At 41.6% G+C, this 19669-nt stretch overlaps 1 protein-coding gene across 3 annotated transcripts in view; it reads left to right on the forward strand.

Annotated features, from left to right (window-relative positions):
- Tgfbr2 (transforming growth factor beta receptor 2) overlaps positions 1 to 18736 on the forward strand; it is an 89650-nt gene extending 70914 nt beyond the window's left edge. For all 3 annotated transcript variants that reach the window (XM_013143989.3, XM_003480154.5, XM_003480153.5), the window contains 3 exons: positions 1358 to 1499; positions 12837 to 12964; positions 16067 to 18736. In XM_013143989.3, coding sequence (XP_012999443.1) covers positions 1358 to 1499; positions 12837 to 12964; positions 16067 to 16246 — 450 coding nt within the window. In that variant the 3' untranslated portion in view covers positions 16247 to 18736. The remainder of the gene's footprint in view (positions 1 to 1357; positions 1500 to 12836; positions 12965 to 16066) is intronic.
- The last annotated feature ends 933 nt before the right edge of the window (positions 18737 to 19669 follow it).

A 19669-nucleotide genomic window follows, 5' to 3' on the forward strand; every position in this document is an offset into this window, starting at 1 on the left:
TCCTCCTATGCTTAACCCTCATTTCCATTTTTGAATAATTTTTCTTTGCTTCAAGTGCTGGTATTATTTTCTCCCCCCCCCCATAATGGTGTATATTCCTTTCCATCCTATACTACTGGTAGTTATATGAGTTTCTAGATTCCAGAAGGTAGAAGTCCAAATCCACCTATTTGTGGTCACTCAAAACACCTAACACAGTGCCTGAAAAGTGGACAATAACTGTTTGTTGAGAAATCAGTTCTGCTTTTCAAACAGTCTCACAGGTTCAAGTGGAAATTTCTTTGGCTAAGGTGTTACTGGAACGATGTTAGAAGTTACCAAGGCATCCTTTCTAAATGATGAGCCCATGTCTTTGTACTAAGGCGTTCACGATGGCCAAACGGCAGCATGTGCTTCTGGGTTACTCAGTTACGGCTCAGTGAGCCCTCTGTGCCCATGGCTGCACAGGAGTATTAAGATAAACATGTTGAAACCAAACAAACTAATATGTCAGGATTTTGAGTCATGCAATGACCAGTAAAAAAGAAAAATTGCTTGTGCTACATGCCAGTAAGTAATGTTCACGGGAATGATTGCAAGTTACGTGACCTTCTTTAGGTCCTTGGAAAGCCAGGACAGTTACTGCAGTTTCATCAGGATGGACAGGCTGCAATATCAAGCGTTTACACTTGAAATATTTCCCCTAAACATATTTCTTCTTTTTCCCCATGGGTCCCCTGTTTGTGTACTATCCATAATAGAGAGTAGCACAAGCTTAAAAGTCAAAATACAACTCTGTGACACACTCGTGAAAATTATATGTTCGGCTTTGGCCTTTTACTGTGAAAATACTTTCACTTGACTTCAGTTTTGTAGAGAGTTATGAAATTATATTACATCCTTGACACACTGGAATGTGCCATGGGGTAAACAAAGATTGAAACAATCCTTACATGATGAAAATTGATGGTGATTATTTTCATTGTAAGCCTAGAGTTTCAAGAATTTAAAAATGTTTAATTTGCAGAAGCAAAAATAAACATCTAAAATATCACAGATGTTGTCTCTCGAGTTATCGGTAAGGATGTTATTGAATAATGGGATGCCACGGGACTGATAAGACTACCCTGGGCTTTGGCACTTCCTTATTTTAGCATGCTTTGTTTATAGTCTTCAAAGGCTTTTCAAGGAAAGAACATCTATTTTTAACAATCACCTTAGATGCTGTATCTTTCTGTGCAGTTCTCATTATTTCGGACAGCATTGCATTCTTTTTAAAGATCGCTTACTCTTGTAAGGGACGAGCTCCTGTTACACTGTGAAAACAGAGATCCGCCTGGAATTAAATGATATGCTTCAATGTCTATTTTTGCCTTAGGTGGGAACTGCAAGATACATGGCCCCAGAAGTCCTGGAATCCAGGATGAACTTGGAGAATGTTGAGTCCTTCAAGCAGACCGATGTCTACTCCATGGCATTGGTGCTCTGGGAAATGACATCTCGCTGTAACGCGGTGGGAGGTATGTATAGGCCCTAAGCGTGACACAGTGGTGGGCCTGCTGGCACAATGATTCAGTGTATTATTGGCTTACAGCATAATTCTGGGATGAACCACTAAGCAGGCATCTCTATAGTGACAGCAAATGTCTGTACGGCACACCCATTGCAGGACAATTTGGGATTATGTTAAACAGCCACAGTTTTAAAAGCCAAAAAACATGTTTGGAACGTAAAGCTTTGTATCTGCTTTCATAAGGTTTTACATAACTACTTTGCTTTGATGCAACTCTCTACAAATATTTTAATACCCAGCAAGAAGTAAACTAACACTATAACAATTATTTCTGTTTATCCAATTGGTAACATTCAAATAAGCCTCTGGCTTTAGTTATTTTTGTATTTTAAGAGTTTTTCAAGTTATGAGTTCTGGAAAAAGAATTCAGGTGTATTTGTAGATGTGACTTTTTGGTTGAGTAAAATGAGTAAAATAGCTTGTTGTATTAGTTTTGTTTTGAAAAGTCTAGAGAAGAGATGTTATTGAGGAATTAAAGTTATTGAACACTGAGTATGAGACCCACGTTTTTAGGGTACACAGTTAGAGAGACTATTGCTAAAGGCAGCATTGTTCCCTGATCAGCCAAGAGGCGAGAACAGTAGCAGCCCACGTTGCTACATCCTTTCCTGACTTCTCTCAGTAATTTCTGTCATGGTCTTAGATCTTACCTGGAAACATCTCAGCCTGGCCCTGGCTGGCTACCAAATGAAATCAAGCTAAGCTTAATTCTATCTTTAACTTTTCATTTTTTAAATAATTTTACAGATTAGTTGCATATGTAACACACTCTCATCTACACTTAACCCAGTGTTAACATCTAACTCAAATTATAGTCTACAATAATAGGAATTTATTGTCAATAATAGAATTTTGTTAGGAATCAAAATTTTGATAGGAATTTTCCCATCGATAATAGGAAATTAACACTTGGATAGGGCACCTAATTAATCATAAAGCTCATTCACACTTCAAATTCCCAGTAATGGCCTTTTCTGGAACACACTGATGATAACAAGCATGCCTGTGTTGTTTCCTTTACCTCTCCCCAAGTGTTACACAACCTTGACTCTTGTGAAGAGTTTAGATCGATCACTTTATAGACTGTCTCTTTCTGGGTTTCTGTGGTGTTTCTCCTGATCTGATTGAGATTACATATTTGGAGTCACACGGACACAGAGAAGTTGCTGTTCCCTTCACACAGTGTGTTACATCAGCGGGACAGGGAATATAAAGCCCCTGGTGTTAGACAGTAGATCTGACCACTCAGTTAAAATTGTGTCAGCCAGCTTTTTCCACCTGCAAAGATAGGGTTTTTTAAAAAAATTTATAGTTAATATACATCTTATAGGAAAATACTTTGACATAGTTAAATACTTAGCAAAGTCAACTTGTTTTTCTTTTCATAGTTTTACCCACTAGTTTGAAGATCCATCAAGTAATTCTTGCCTGTAACAATTATCAGTGTCATGTTTACCTAGTGGGGATTTTCTATTTTCCTTACTCCTTTATTTTTTCTAAGTAAAAGCTGCCTTTTCTTTCATCATTACTTGGCATTCCCAATGAATGACGAATCTATATCAGGTTGGAATCATGATGTTTCTTGATTTTCTGTTTGTGTCCAGTATTGCCATTATTTATTTTGTTCCTCAAATTGTCACAGCTTTGACTGCTGGGTCACACTACCCTCCAGTTTGCCCAAGACTTGATTGGCACCATGGCTGGCTTTGATTCTTTACCTCTCCCTAAACATGCCCAGGTCACCTTCCCTGGTAGATCCGTGTCACCTCTTCTGTCCCTACAACCTGCTCTTTTCCTGGGCACCAGCTTGGAAATCATACTACCTACCTTGCTAGCAGTGTTATTTCTGGTTTCCTTGCTGAGAGTCTTTTGGTAAGACACTTCCGAAAGTAACTTCATTTTTCCTTGTGCAGTGAAATTTGTTTAGCCAAGTTGCAGCCACTGAGAATAATTTTCTGCTTGAAAGCTTTGACAGTTCCAGAATGAATCTTCAGACCGATATGAGTTGTGTCAGAGATGATGCTGTTGTCACTGTCAGAATAAATTTACCTAGGTTTCAGTATCTCCTGTGCTTTCAAACCTGTTATTCTATAAACACGAGCTGGAGATTGTGTCTCTGTCTTACCCTCTGTCAGTGCCGGCAGCTCATTAAGGCCGCATCTGGGCCCCTGCATTCACTGTTATCAATGACTAAAGCTTTTTCCTGTTGATTTTTGCTGAGTGTGGAAGAATCTAGGGCAATAGGGAAGAATCAGCTTCACCAACTTTTACAAGTACTCAAAAGAGGATACAGTAGAAATAAGTTTTCCTAAGGAAGGAACAGAACCTGGTTTGTTCTGCTAGTCTGGGGGCGGGGGAGAACACTTTTATAACCTTTAGGGGAACAGGAAAGAGGCCATCCCTGCTCTCACTTTGTTTGATCTGAAGCCCGAAGTTCTGTTTCTCTCATCTCCGTTCGGGCTACAAAAACCAAGGCTGGTTATGCATCCTCACTCTCATCCTGACGCAGAGCCCACTCTGGACAAAGTGTGTGAACTCACGTACAGTGCCCCACTGTTTCCTTATGCTGGCCTAGTCTTCTAAAAGCATTAGAGCTTGCTTTCTTTCTCCCTTCCTTTTTCTTTCTCCTTTCATTCTTTTTTTTTTCTTTTTTCCTTTCTTTTTGATACATCTTCACATCTTACAGACAGATTTTTAACTTTGTCCTAATTTCAGAGACTTTTCTTTTACATCCAGGGACCCTAAAAAACTTGTGAGTGCTGGAGACAGCTGTGTTTTCTCTAAGGATTGACATCTTTTCTTGTTCTTCCCCAAGCTTCTGTACAATCCCAAAGGTTTTGACCTCAAGAAACCTGTGACTACTAGAAACAGAAACTGATTTTGCCATTTGCCCTTTAAAACCTTACATATGCCTGTGTGCTTCTCATCTTACTAAGAAAATACAACATAAATCTCTTGATTTCTAAGATAAGGCGAGATACAAGTAGTTCTTTTTAGCTTCAACTTCATTCTTTCACCTTGTTATATATATATATGTATATTTATATATATATATATATATATATGTTACTACTTTCTGTTAGCTCTCTCATTTTGTTATTGTTGTTCATTTTGTTTTGTTTTGTTTTGTTTTTTTGAGACAGGATCTTGCTTGTCATTTAGGCCAGCTGTCTTAGTCCAGGCTGTCTCTAACTCATGGCAGTCTTCTTCCTTAGCCTTCTGAGTGCTGGGATTACAAGTGTACACCATCATACTCTACCATCTGTCTTATTTCAAAGAAGAGAGAGAGGAAACATAGAATATGCTTTCTTCACACAATGAATTATACATCAGTATTGTACTTCACAACAGAGATCAACCAACCTGCCATTTGTATAACTGAATGAAGTAGGATACTAAGCAATAAAGAACAGATGATGATGTAGAAGGGTATGAGGCCACCTCTCCTACCTTTAAGTGACTCCCTTCTGTCCTTATGGTTGAGGCCAACTCGTCACATGGATGTTGAGGACCAGCTCTTTCCTGCCTTCTGAGGCTCCTCTCCACCTAGGGAGATGTTCCATTCTGTATTCCTCATCATGAATAATGTGTAGGACCACTATTAGCTTTGGCTCAAGCTATTTCCGGGGACTGCCACACTGAAGGAAGCTTCTCAACAGCCAGGTGCTTTTCCTATAGCTGCAAGCTGCAGAAAGGTAAGACAGTGGAAACACAGGACCAAATACCCAGGTCGGCTGATCAGAGTGTGATGCTAGGGTCACCTCTGACAGGAAGACAGAGACCAGGGGTGTTCTTTTGAGTACTGTCTTTCTCAGCCAACTTGTCGTCTACCAGGGCAGCCCAAGGGGAACATGAGAAGGATACAGCACTGCACTGGAGAATCCTGCCTCTCATCAGGGAGACAGTGTGAGCGATGACAACAGTCTCTCCTGAACCCTGGCTGCGGCTCTGTGGATTTCTGGATTCCACCCGAAATCTCGACAGACAGGCTGTGATAACTGAAGAGACCCTAGTCAGAAGTGAAAGGCTTCCTGGTAGAAGTAGGTTTGGCCCAATGGAGAAAGCTACAAAGGAGGAACAGCTACCATTACTTAAACATTGGCTTCACGTGTCAGGTCATTTGGTCTGCCCAGATGCTGTGAAGTTTGTTTTTTTTTTTTTTGTCAGTAACTCCTTTTACAAATGGGAAAATTGAGCCTTAAGGAGAAGGCCAGAATCAAAGCAGACACAACACTCACATCATCCCCATCGACCGCCCACAGACTTGACTCCCCGGATGCGACTGAGGGAGAGGAGGTGGATGAACAGAAGCTACACATTGTTGTACTCAGAGCTACTCTGTGAATCCTGGCCACTGGTGCAGAGCCTTTCTGGAAGTACTGGGTGAGGTCAGACATCTGAAAAGTGAAAGCCTCACTTCTGATGGTCAGCACTGATCAGTCTTCCTGTCTCCTCTGGGTGAATTTGTGGGGAAAATGCCAAAACTTTATTTCTGTATATGTGGTAGCATCAGTGTTTTAAAATCTGAGATAACTTCCTTGTCTTTATTTCTCCAAAGATGTATTCATTCATTCAAGAAATACTTACTGAGTATTTGTGTCTCAGGCAGTATTCAAAACACTGTGGAGCCTAGTGTGGTGGTACACTTCTGTAATTCCAGCACTCAGAAGCCTGAGGCAGGACAATTGCCCTGTGAGTTCGAGGCCAGCAAAGCCCTATGTCAAAAAGAAAAAAAGAAAAAGGAAAGGAAAGGAAAGAAAGCACAACAAAAGTTGCTAAAGATACAGCAGTTTAAAAATCAGTCTCCTTCTTCAAGGAACAGGGAGTCAGTAAAGAGACAGTACTCCAGAAAAGCAGGTAAAGTTTTCTAGGGGTGAGATAAGCGTGTTTCCAAAGAAAACGAAGTAAGTTCAGGGGACAGATAATGACAGAAGAAGTTATTTCAGACACTTTGATCATTGGAAACGCAAACACAGAAAACGAGTCTTTGGAGATGCTTAAGAAGGAAGAAGAAGACAGAGAGGGTGATGGGTGTGTTGTTTTGTATGAAGGAGAAAGGCCTGAGACTGCTGTTCCCCAAGGGCAGACCTGCAGACCGGCAACTGGCTTTCTTTTACAAAGAATCTCTGTGCCTCCTGTCCAGTTCGTTTGAGGTCCCTGCAAGTGTTTACTCAGTGTGTGGGAGGCAGATGAAGCGGCCCTCCAGGGCCCTCCTCAGTGAGTGCAGCAGGCACGACATTCACGTCATCCCCAACCAAGCCTGGCCCACAGGCAAAAGTGCCCACAAACCAAACTGAACTGCCCTCCAGATCCCAGCCCACTGAGGCCACTGAGTAGAAGTATTAGAAGGAGAAGGAAAAGAAGGCAGAGGAAGAAGAGGCAGAAGAAGCAGAAGCAGGAGTAGCAGAAGCAGGAGCAGGAGGAAGAGGAGGAGGAGAGGAGGAGAAGACACTCAGAAGATACCACTGTCCTTCAGAGACCTCTCCTCCAACAGACAGAACTGGGAAGAGCCAGTCAAGCTCAGATTCTCTCGTGAGAGAAGCTGAGGAATTTCCCTAGAGAAAGGAAAAGCAGCTGCCAGGTCCTGTGGCTTCCACTATGGAGCCTGCAGCAAAAAGCAGGGAACTATGGGAGATGGAAGGAAGAGAAAATCTTTCTCAAGTAGTGAAACAAAGAAGTTTCTTAGAAAATATATTGCTTGAGGCACTCCAAGAAATGACAAGGTGTTGGTCTCAGCGATCCTGCCTGAAGAAGCAGTCCAACAGTCCAAGGTGCGACAGGGATTTGGTTTTGACTAAATGATTCTGCTGTGTAGAAGTCTGACTGGGGTTGAGAGCCCAAGCCCTGGAAAAAGAATTTGAGTGTAAGTAGTTTATTTGGGAGGAAATCTCAGGAAATGCCGACAGGGGGAAAGGAAATGAGTCAGGAAAGGGAAGGAAGCCACCAGCAAGTGTCTGGAAGGAGCTTCCCTTGCAGGCTATCGGAGCATAAGTGTGCAATCAGCAGTGCAGGACTCCTACCCAGCATGCACTGCCCGACCCCAGCAGACACAGAGTTCCTCTTGCAGCTCTGTGGTTTGGGGCTGCTTTGGGTCCTGGTGGGAGTGTTGACTCCCTAGCACCCCCAGCCTACCTGACCTGTAGCTGCTACAGCAGGACACGGTCAGGGCAGAACTCTGATATTCTGCTTAGTAGTTGAAAGGTTTTTGCCCCAGATGGGACACTGTAGCCGGTGAAGCCTTGGAGGCGAAACCAAGGGGCTCTATCTTGAGGTCACCTTTCCCCGCCCCTAGGCAATTTACCTGTGGTGCCAAATGAATACCAATGGGCTCCCTGTGCATCACTAATGCCCCTTAGGCACCACCCCAAACCTAAGCTACATGTATGCCCCCACACCACATGTCTGGCGGAGAGAATGCCAGACCCCAAAGGTTATGGAGTCTCTCCCCACATTCTTAAAATAAAGCCCGCTTTTATTTCATACTTCTTATCGTTTTAGCCACGCCAAAAATCCTATCAGATGGTTCCCTTCCACGCTGAAAATTCTGTCAGTAGTGACAGAGGGCATGTGCGAATGTTATCACTTTGCAGATACAGAAAGTGAGGTGCAAAGTTCTTTTTAAAATATAATTTAAATTTTTAAAGTGAGACAGAATAATTGCACGTATTTTTAGGGTAGGTATAATGTTTCAATACATGTTTGGAATGTGCAGTAATCAGATCAAAGTAATATGATTATCTGTCATCTCAAACATTTACCGTATCTTTGGGTTGAGAACATTCCTAATCCTCTGTACTAGGTTTTTTTTTTTTTTTTTTGCTTTTTCAAATCCTCATATCTAGTTCACAGTGAAGCCATGACAGAAATGCCTAATAATACAGCTCCTTATGGAACATATTGTTAGCAATTTTGTGTATGTGTGTGGCAGTGGAGAAGGAACCCAGGACCTTCTCAATGAGCTAAATCTCCAGTCCTTTTCTCTTTTAAAATCTTTTTTATTTTGAGACAGGTCTTAGTAAGTTGCCTTGTTCCCCATATTAGGCCAATATTTGCAGTCCTTCCTTAGCCCCGCAATGTCCTAGGATTACACCCACACATCACGGTGCTTAATATGTTCAGTATATAATATTATTATTTTTCTTCTGTCTCAGTGTTATCCACATATTCTAGCAAGGCATTTAAAGCAGTGCAGCTTCAAGTGTGATCCCTGAAAGATGCTGTTTGTTGCAGATTCGCAATATGATAAGGACAGCAGCTGAGGATAGGCGTTGAGTAACCGTGACATCAAGGTGACAGTGTCAACACACCCAAATCGGAGTGGTTTTTAAAGTTCATTTGTACTGTTTTACCAAAGTTCTCTCCCTAATTAATTGAAGGCAAAACCTTTGATCATTTATAAAACACAAATGGAAAGTGTTCATTTATAAACAATAAAGCAAACATTTAAATCACTTTTAATTGAACCTAAGCCACTTTTGTGAAACTAGGAGATAGGAGTGGGGAGAGGTTTGCTTTTCTCTATAAACCTTGGTTAAGTAATTTTACAGTTTTAATCGCATACATTTTCTAAGATAAAAATATGTTAAGTACAAGCATGAAAAATGCATAGTATATACAGATGATGAGTTTAGACCTAGTGATGTTGCCAAGGTGTTTGGAGCTTTGTGGCCTCTGAAACCAGAGGGAGACGGTTTAGCTGCAGAACTCTAGGCCAGTGACTTTTTGGTGGTCTGTCCCACTTCTCATTTCTCCATGTCTGTGTGGTGTTCCAGTGCGTGGAGTTGTGTCTTGGGAAGGACCATCAGTTTAATTCCTTAGGTCACAGGGGCTTCCTGCCCTCTGACTCCCAACAGAGTTCAGCTTCCACTCAGCTATCGGGCTCTGTCCTGCAGAATTAAAGCAAATATCTGCCACATTCTGGGGAAGTTTAGGAGAAATGAGGAACCATGAGGAAATGGCCTTCAGGATAGAATGGCCTCCAACATAATGTCTGTGGCAGCCATTTTCAAGTCCTTATGAAAACCCTTAGAAAGGCGAGTAGTCTTCCTTACACAGCCACAGAAGGAGAAGCGAGGAACTGACTGCCTCACCCAGACAGCAGTACTGATGCCTGAGGGCAGCGTGCACGTGGCCAAACATGAAGTCATCTGAGTAAATATGTAATAGAGGGGGAAAAAAAAAACAGTAGTGCTAGGAGTAGGATATTCAAAGTGAGAGAAAAAAAAGCAAGGAAAGAATTTCATAACCTATAATAAAAAGGAAAACAAATGTACCTTAGCCTTTTGAGTAGTATATATCATGTAAATGTTCCTCAAGAGCTAAAGAAAGGTGCATTTGTAATCCCCATCTTCATTCCTAACCTGAAAGACTACTTCACTATCAAGGGATGAGAAGATGCTGGTTTGGGTTAGAGGTTGATCACCCCAGACTTTTCTATGTTAAATTTAGAAAGAGGCAAAAGGGTCAGATCCTCCCAGTGCAGCCCAAATGGTCTCTTTGGTAGTACTTTCCAGTCTCCCTTTGACCTCCTTTCCCTGTGAAATATTTTACAAGTCAAAGAGGGAAAGTAAGCCTTGAATCCCCAGGGTTCCTAAGGAATCTCACAACCTTCCAAGGCTATATAGAGCTCTACACATCTCTTTGCTCTGTGTCCATGAGTTTCAGCCAGAGGCAAGAGGCTTGAACTGTGGACTCCCACAGTTTCTGCCTTTGGCTGTAGGCTGCCTCCAGGGTAAAGCAGTTGTGGTCAGGAAGCTCCAGGCTAGGCAGTTCCTACCGGCCTAGGGCCAGCCCCCAGAGAAGGGTGAGGGCATGAGCCCTGTGGCTCAATGCATGCAGCAGCTGGGGGCCATGCTGCAGGCTTGCTAAGGGGATCTAGGCAGGCATGGAAGACAGCTGCTGCTGCAGCCAAGAGTTGGAGATATAAAGCACATGGACTGAGTCAATGTCTACGAAGCAGTTTACATTATATACAAAGCCTAGCCTGTTCTACCTAAAACACATATGTCAAGCCATGGCAATAAGAATATGCTTTTGTCAAATGGGATTACAAAATAAATCCAGATGGGAACATGAGTGTTCTTCACTACAGTTCATGCATTTTATAGAAGAGGAGGTCAGAGTAAACCCTTGTCCTGAACCAGATCTCACTTCCTAGTCTAACTCTGGCCTTAGTCAGAGCTACATCTCCATCGTTTTTTCTTTTATCTCTCCTGTCTTCCCGTCCCCTTCTCTCCTCTCGTCTCCCCTTCTCTCCTTTCCTCTCTGCTCCTCTTTTCTGCTTTCCTCTGTTCTCTCCTCTCAAGACATTGTCTTAGTAGATTGCTAAATTGTCCAGGCTGGAATCAAACTCGTAATCTTCCTACTTCACCCTCCCCGAGTACCAAGATTGTAGGAATATATATACCATACATTCATCTCACTTTCTGGTATTTATTTAAATTCAGCTTACCTCATGTTTATTGATTCCAAAGCTGAAGACATTGAACAAAAAACTATTAAAGCATAAAACTCATCCTGTATTTTGAAACTTATAAATGTACAGTCTGTCAGAAAATAGCAAATGAAAGAAATAAAGAAGACATAACTACTACTGAGATCAAAAGATCTCACCTCAAGAGCAGTATGGATAGAATGATTTGGTGACTTAAAGAAACAGACACAAAATGATGGTTTGTGTTTGTCTCAATTTGATAGGGGCAAAAGGCTTTCTACAAACTTTTCTACATTTCAAACTATAGAAAAAGAAACATCCTAGCAGCTCTTCTGAAGATAAACATGCAAATAAGAGTCTGGAAAAGAGGAAGAAGGAAAACAAAACAAAACAAGAACCGAAACCTGTCTGTCCATTTTCAAAATGTCCTTTTTGCCATGAAAGCTTCTTCAGTTCTTAGACTAGAAAGACTAATTATTGAAAGTTTTATTTGTTAAATAATATTATTTTGAAGCCAAAAGCCAAAGTTCTTACTTACTTTGGGGAAAAGGTGGAACTTGGCTGATTGTCCTTTTTAGCTTAGTCATGGTTTAATAATAGAGTGTTTTCAAACTTTTTAGTTGAACTATACTCTGTTGATATACCTGTTTGCTTATTTAAATTAGGCTGCTCACTCGCATTTTTTGTAGTACCTTTTTGAATAGGATTTATCTCTTTATTCACAGACCCATTCTTGAAATAAGCCATTAACCTGTCAACCTACCAATCTATGAAAGAATTGGCCCATTCTTGAGGGTGGAGGTTGCTTGACCTCACCATCTCTTAAAGGTCTCATTTGGTCTCTTCTTTTAATACTCAACCAACGATGGTTAAATTTCACCATGAGTTTTGATGGAAGCATTTAAATTATAGCATTAAAGAACCTCATAACAATGGAAGGATATATTATCTGTTCTTTTATGTCTGACTTATTCCTTTATGTCTGACCTGTTTCTTACAAAGTCTTCAAAATGCACCTAGCTCTAAGGAAGAGTTGGAGACAGAGACCACCCAAAATCACCAGGCTTGAATACAGGCAACATGGCATGAAATGAACTGTGCCTGAGTATGTGCAGACAGAGGATGCAAAGGGCATCTGTAGGAAGCAGAGAGAAGTGAGATTTTTTTTGTAGGACTCAAAAGAAGGCAAAGGACATTAGACAAGAAGATCTTAGTGAACATCAACAGCCAAAGGTCTCTGGATGTCTTGTACCTCAGTGGACAAAGTCCTTGAGACATCTGGTATAAATGTTGAGGTGTCTTTGTATGTCCTGAAGTTTGGACGATCCTATGCTCCATCTTAGCTATTTTACCATATTCTGTGTTTGCACATCAAGCATCACAATAGCGTGTGTCACAATTTCACCCCTCTCATGGCTGACTATTCTTATAACACCACATCTCGGTAGGTTTGTTCACTGTGGCCTGTGGAGGACCCTTATCAATGTATTGTGTACAGTTTTCCCACCTGTCAAGAGCTCATTCCATTCTTTTGGAACAAATCACCCCATCAAAATTTCTGCCGGAAAACGTAAGCTACGTGACTTCAGCTGTCTTGTTCTCTACTTTATTGGCAGCTATTAGCAGAGTACCTAGCACATAGCACGGCCTGTGTCAAATTCTTCCCAGAACCCTTCCATAACTATTCTTTCCTCCTCATTTCAATGCACTATTATTTTAAAATGTTCTTAGAATAATTATCAATGTGTTTTGACACTCAGTACCCCATGTGACCCAGCCAGGCATCTCAACATTTCCCTGTGCTGTACAAACCATTCTCAATTGGCCTGTGTTTGCCTGCTCTCTTCACAGAAGTAAAAGATTATGAGCCACCATTTGGTTCCAAGGTGCGGGAGCATCCTTGTGTCGAGAGTATGAAGGACAATGTATTAAGAGACAGAGGACGACCAGAAATTCCTAGCTTCTGGCTCAATCACCAGGTAAGCTGTAATGACAGTCGAAGGGTGAATGACATTCACCCAATCCAGCCTTTTAGGTAGGAGAGGATTCTTGGATATACTGGGCTTAAACCTGAGGCCAGGCTCCTTTCGGTTCTATGGCCCAGGTAGGGTTTGTTTATAAAGAAAATTTCAGTCAAGTGGACGCCACTGCTGTAAGCTGCCCCTAGGAGGTGTAGTAACTCACAGAAAACCTTTGAAAGGGCATTGGCCATAGCAGCCAAGCGCCTTTGGTTCTGGGTTAAAATATCATGTTTGCAGCCTCTACTGTTTCCTCCCCATGTCTTTACATCAAGAGGTCACATCAAATTTTTTCTGGATTCCAACTGATTTCCTCTGGAGCTTGGAAAGAAATCCAAGACAGCTGTAATACAAGCGAGGATGTCAGGCAGCCGGAAATGAGAAATGACTGGAGGCTGCTTGGTAGGGTCCAGGCTGTGCATACTGGGCTGCAAGCGAAGTGTCAGTGCAGGAAAGGAAAATCTATCTGTAGGGAGCTTCCTCGTGACTTCTTATCTTTTCTCTTTCAAGACATGGGAGCAGTGCTCTGGGCCTCATGGAGTCCTGTTCAGATTCATTGCTTTTGGGGATACTTGTTGAGAGCAGTGGTCAGAGAAAAAGAAGAAACCGGTCTCTTCTGAGTGAAGACACATTGGCCATCTGTGTGACTCACCTAGAAAAGGGCCCTCAGTGAAGAATAAGAAAACACTGTGCCCCACTGAGAAACCAGCTCTTTCTACTGAGTAAAAACTTTTACTGCCTTTAGAGGATGAATTCTCTTATCTCTGAAAACTGAGTTGTAGGTTTTTCTAACAGCAAGGCAAAGTTAAATAAAAAACAGAAATAACAAATCAAGCTCAAACAGCAAGATAAATGGAACAGGAAGCCTAGTCAGAGCAAGAGTCCAAAGCCACTTGAGCAGACAGACCTTAATAAGATCAGGGTGAGAGGAACCCGGGCTGCAGAAGGTCAGGAGGTTCTCCAGGGTTTCAAACAACTTGCGACTCCAAGACTATTGGCATAAACTCTGGAATCAGAAGGTGCTAAACTGGTTTGTTTCTTTCAAACTTTGTTCCTTCTTCTGATGCCCAGTTCTTATAATGAAACCATTATTCATGATGATAAAATTCTGGAAAGAATTTGCATAATACATTTTTTCTCTTAATGAGATTTGTTGCCCTATTGATTTCAAGTTAATGCTTAATATTTAATTGAATTTACTGCCTGTAATTACAGTGCCAGAGTAAAATAAATGTTCCTTGTATACCAGCACTAACACTATTCCTAACAGGGTCATCCATCAATACCGTCAATTAGGTGAATTATGCAATTAATTCAACATCAAGAACTCTGAGGTAGGGAGAAAGAGAGAGCAGTTCCTGGGTGTATTGAGGTTGTTGGTGTTGAAAGGCAAGAACTAGTTCTTCAGGGCAGTGTGAGGATGTACCTGTGGCACCTTTGTCACCTGTCTGAGATCACCATGAGCAATGCTAATGCTCCACATAGAAGGAGCTCACTTTAGTTTCACCTACCAGAGAATATATTTAGCTCCTTCCTGCTTTGTTTTCAGAAAGGATTTTAAATGGTAACAAATATAAAATACATTTGCAATAAAAATAAAAATTAAGCCAGTGAGAGAAAAGTCTTGCCACCTTCCTATTCAGTGTGTCCTGGGTGGGCTCACTGGATTGGGGCCTTTGAGAGTCAGGGCGAACCCCATAAAATGATGCACAGGCAAGCACATGTGACATACAAAGACGGCTGTGATACAAGGACCAGTGTTGTTGGAAAGGAATAGGCATCACAGATGTCATCCTTTCCAGCTCTTCAGAGCAGAGCTGCTACTGAATCATTCCATGGAACATGCACCACCAGACGGGGTCCAAGGAAGTTCCCCAAAAGAGAGGATGAGGACTAAAACTTAGCCAGGACAGGTTGTTGACAAGTGGTCACAGAAGCACATTTCACGATGTGTCGGTAAGATGCAGAGAGAAATGTATTAGACAGAGAAAGAAAATGAGAGAAAACGGGGAAGAGATTTGAGCTTTAGAAGCTTGAAGCGAGTTTACTTCTCATGGAGAAGATTAGATTGGCCTGTCAAGATAGGAAGGCAGGAGCTTTTATGGAGCAGCTGGAGTGATCTGGGGCCTGGTTGATCACTATCTCCATTCTGGTTTTGCAAGATGGATGTGGAGAAGTCCTTGTAGCCTAAGGGGATGAGCTGTTCTCCATGGGACGACTACTTCTCCTTGAGGTGTACTCAGTTTGACTGAGACCTTCAATCCATGGTGACAAGGTGACTGAAAATTTAGGGTAATGACTGGAGGCTTCCAGGTGTATAATCTTTTTTTCTTTTTGTCTTTTTCCTTTTTATCGGTCCTGGGGATCGAATTTACAACTGCCTGCTTGCAAGGCAGGCGCTTATGCCACTGAGCTAAATCCCCAGCCCCAAGGTGTATAATCAATCTTAAAGGAGTGTGAAGGAGATAGGACATGTAAATTTGGGGCTAGTCAACCTGTATTGCCAGCTTTTTGACAGACACTCCCTACATGATTAATATGCTTGTATGCAAAACTGAGCAATTATCTGACTCAAAGTTTTAAAGAAACAAAGGATATAGTCACAAATTGAATGTCAACCTTTATGCCGCATGCAGATACCACTTGGGCATCTTTAGACCAAGTGATTTTTCAGCAAAAGTGATGTCTAAGATCTTGACAACATCAAAAGAAAACACAAACCCAACTTTTAACGAGTAACAAATTAAAGGACCCAGGAGTTCACCTGATCTTTATCCCTGGGATGGTCTCTTAAGTGTCTCGCACAGATTTAATAAAATAGGACAAGGGTCTGTGTCTGTACATCTCTGTGGTTGGAATAGTCACATATACACGATCCAATGGAAGAGGCAAAACCAAGGCCGAGAAATTTCTATATGATACTATACTGGCAGTTACAGGTTATTACGTGTTTGCTGAAACCCATAACACACACAGCATGAAGGATGATGTATGGACTAATCTAATGTATGGACTTTGACTGATAATGAATGACAGTTCATTTGGACTTCTCTTCCACTGCAGGGCATCCAGATGGTGTGTGAGACACTGACTGAGTGCTGGGACCATGACCCAGAAGCTCGTCTTACAGCCCAGTGCGTGGCAGAACGCTTTAGCGAGCTGGAGCACCTGGACAGACTCTCCAGGAGGAGCTGCTCCGAGGAGAAGATTCCCGAAGATGGCTCGCTGAACACTACCAAATAGCTCTTCCAGGGCAGCCAAGGCCCAAGCCAAAGAGCCCACCCCTGTCACCAAAGAACAGAGGCAGCAGGAAGCTGCCCCTGAACTGATGCTTCCTGGAAAATCAAGGGTCACTCCCTCCTGATAAGCTGTATGATGAGCGGAAATAGCCGCAGCAGGGAGAGATGACAGAAAGCATTCTATGCCTTTGACATTGTCATGGGATAAGCTGTGTTAGCACTTCCTCAGGAAATGAGATTGATTTTTACAATAGCCAATAACATTTGCACTTTATTAATGCCTGTATATAAATATGGAATAGCTATGTTTTATATATATATCTATATGTCTATATCTATATCTATATCTATAGCCATACTCTGAAAAGAGACAAGGAAAATGATCAAAGATTCCTGAGAAATTGGTTTTATTGGCGAACCCCAGAACCTGGCAGAGAAGGCAGAAATTCCTTACAGCATTAGCACTTGACAATCACACATGCGAGGAGTCACTGGCCATTTTAGGGGGAGAACTTTGCATTAAGAGAGTGGACCCCCACCTCAGAGCCATGCTGCACACGCTTTTGCAATAGTTATTCCCTTCGTGATAGTTCTTTTCTGGCCATGGCACGAGTATAATCGTACTGTTCGGGACCAGCAATCCTGGGGTTCCCGTGTGCCTTTGATCCTCCTGGATTTTGTGCTTTAAGCCCCACAACTTACTTGTGAACCTTCTTCCTCACCCATTTCACAAACTCAACCCCATTTAATAGTTTAAACATTTTAAATCTCATCTCTTCCTTTCACAGGCAATGGAAAAAATCAAAAAGACACATTTCCATCCATGAAATTGCCACATCACCTACTAATAAGATTGTTCTTTTAAATTTTCTCACTGTACCATTGTTACTATTGTCCACTTCAGGCCTTCATCCTTTCCTAAAATGGAAAACCTTGCCAACTGGTGGAACTCACTGTGTTTAAACTGTTTGTCCCACTTGGCCTGAGTCTGCAGTTTCTGTGCAAACACTAATGTGATCCATCTTTCTGGGCTCCCGAATGCTCGAGCACATTCTGGCCTGGTGGGAAGAATTTAAAGGATACAATTCCACCACTATCAAGACTGTATCCTCCAGACACTCTGAACAAATGTTTGGCTTGATGAACACAGTGTTTAAAAAAAAGTTGAACCACTTTCTAAATATTTGGAGATTTTGCAGAAAAATCTGGATCCTAGATAAGGCTAGCAAATGGTTTCCAGGTCTCCAGGCCACAGTGTTTACAAAATGAAGGCAGAGACTTACTTCAAAAGCAGTTTCACTTTGCACTGTAAACATTTGTGCTTTCCACTGCCTGGCCTAACCCCTTACCAAGGTCTTGGTTCAGGAATGTGCATTTAAGCATTCATTCTATGGCTACATACTAGGATTTTAACTGCCTTATCGGGTGTTAAAATTTGAAGCTCACCTTTTGTTGGATTAAAGGAGACCTGCTCTGTATTAACCAAATCTCTTGTTTATATGCCAAGAATTTTCCCCTCTGTCTTAGGGATTAAAAGCCTTAACTCCAAGAAGCTTTCTTCATGGTTACAGATCTTTGTATTATGTCAGCTCTCCCACCCTTTGCCGAAATTACTCTTGAGGACTTCAATATAGGAATTGAGTCCTGTTTGTAATTATAAAATCCGAGTCCATGTGGAGTGGAGAAAAGGATGAGCTTTAATACTCCATAGGAAATTTGTTAACACACACAAACAAAGGTTAATGCTGCAAGCAGCAGTCTTTAAACACACACACACACACACACACACACACACACACACACACACACACATACACACGTTTCTTTGAGACTACTTATTTTCCACCAAATAGGAATATTAGCAAGGAATTGGCAGGAGCCATGTCAGGTCTGTTTGGAATGTGGAAGATCTTATCTCACTGAGGCTTTAGGTTATATGCTGAACTGGAGATGGAATTTCTAGGACCCCTCCTCCCTTTGGTGGGTGAGACAGTTAAGGACAGTTCTGTAGACACGGAAGCACCCAGAACTTCCACTTGCACCTTAGGACTTGCTGGTGCCATTCTAATAGCTGTTGCTCATTGACCTCTAGTGGTGAATTGCTAGAATACTGGTCCTTAGACGGGATAGTCCAAGATTCAAAAGAAGGTTCTCACTTCCTGGTCATCATCAGCAGAAACTGGAATGTAATGTCAGATGATACTGTGGCTTGTTTTATTTATGTTTTGTTCTTATCCAAGAAAGAAAAAGACCAAGGAATAAGATTCTATAGTTCCTAAAAATACTGACTTATGTTCACTACTATGCACAAAGGAAAAGTTTTATTGTTTTATGGAACACTTCAGCTGGACTCATGTATCAAGATAGGAATGTGAAAGCTAAATACTCCTTTTGTATCAAAAATCTCAAGCACTTATTTTCATTCTATGCATTGTCTGTCTTTTATATAATGAACATGTTTATTAGATTAAATAAAACAAAAGTCCTCAGGTGAGCTTCCTGCCTCCTACTGTTCCTAAAATTTATGCCCATCTGCCTCATTTATTTTGCACTTTATATAGAGAGTATCAGTGGAAAAATGCTTTCGAGAGTTCTATTTATTGACTTCTCCCAATGAATGCCTCCAGCAGCTTGCTAATACGAGATGAAGCAGTAGCTATTGCAGCAGAGACACACTTGCTCTTTAGTTTTGTTCCCCAACTTCTTGCTTCTGTGTGCTTGTCTGACCTCTCCTGTTCCCAAAAGCTGTGTTCACCCACATAGCTCTTGCTTCCAGAGATCGCCTTAATGAAGACTGCTTCAAAGAATTTCTTTCTCCATACTGTTTTTTGTTCTGTACTCTAGCAGACCATTGGTTGTTTTTGACTGCATCCTTGCTCCATTCTTCTGAGTACTGCACCCCACATGTGCTTTTAATTTATTTATCTCGATGGAAAATGGATTCACTTAGGAAGCTGACCACAGGTCATTGCTTCATGGGTTTCTTGTGACAAAATAGATGATATTTTCTGACTATACTTGAAACTGCCTGCCTGAGGGATTTCATGGCTTCTTCCGAGTTACCAACTAGGTTATAGCTAAGTATCTAAATAGTGAACAGTCAGGGTTTTCACTCTCAGAATTTGTGGTATTTTGTGTTGAATAATTCATGGTTGGGAAAGGAGATTGTGCTGTGCATTGTCAGGTATTTGGCAGCACCCTTGGGCTCCTGTCAACTAGATGCCAGTAACACTCACTCGCCATGGTGACAAGCAACTCCACACATTGCCAATAATCTTAGGGAAAAATCCCTCTATGCTGAAAGTGTAGGGCCAAGTGTTGGAGTGTTAGTTACATTCCTACTTTAACTAGTAGCAATATTACAATGACAAGGTTTACTGGTAATGTGCTGCTTTCCATTTACTATCCATGTAATTGAGTCAGTTTG

Source organism: Cavia porcellus, unplaced genomic scaffold (assembly GCF_034190915.1).
Source record: "Cavia porcellus strain 051 isolate PalLab524CR breed Dunkin Hartley unplaced genomic scaffold, mCavPor4.1 scaffold_10, whole genome shotgun sequence".
NCBI classification, from domain to species: Eukaryota; Metazoa; Chordata; class Mammalia; order Rodentia; family Caviidae; genus Cavia; species Cavia porcellus.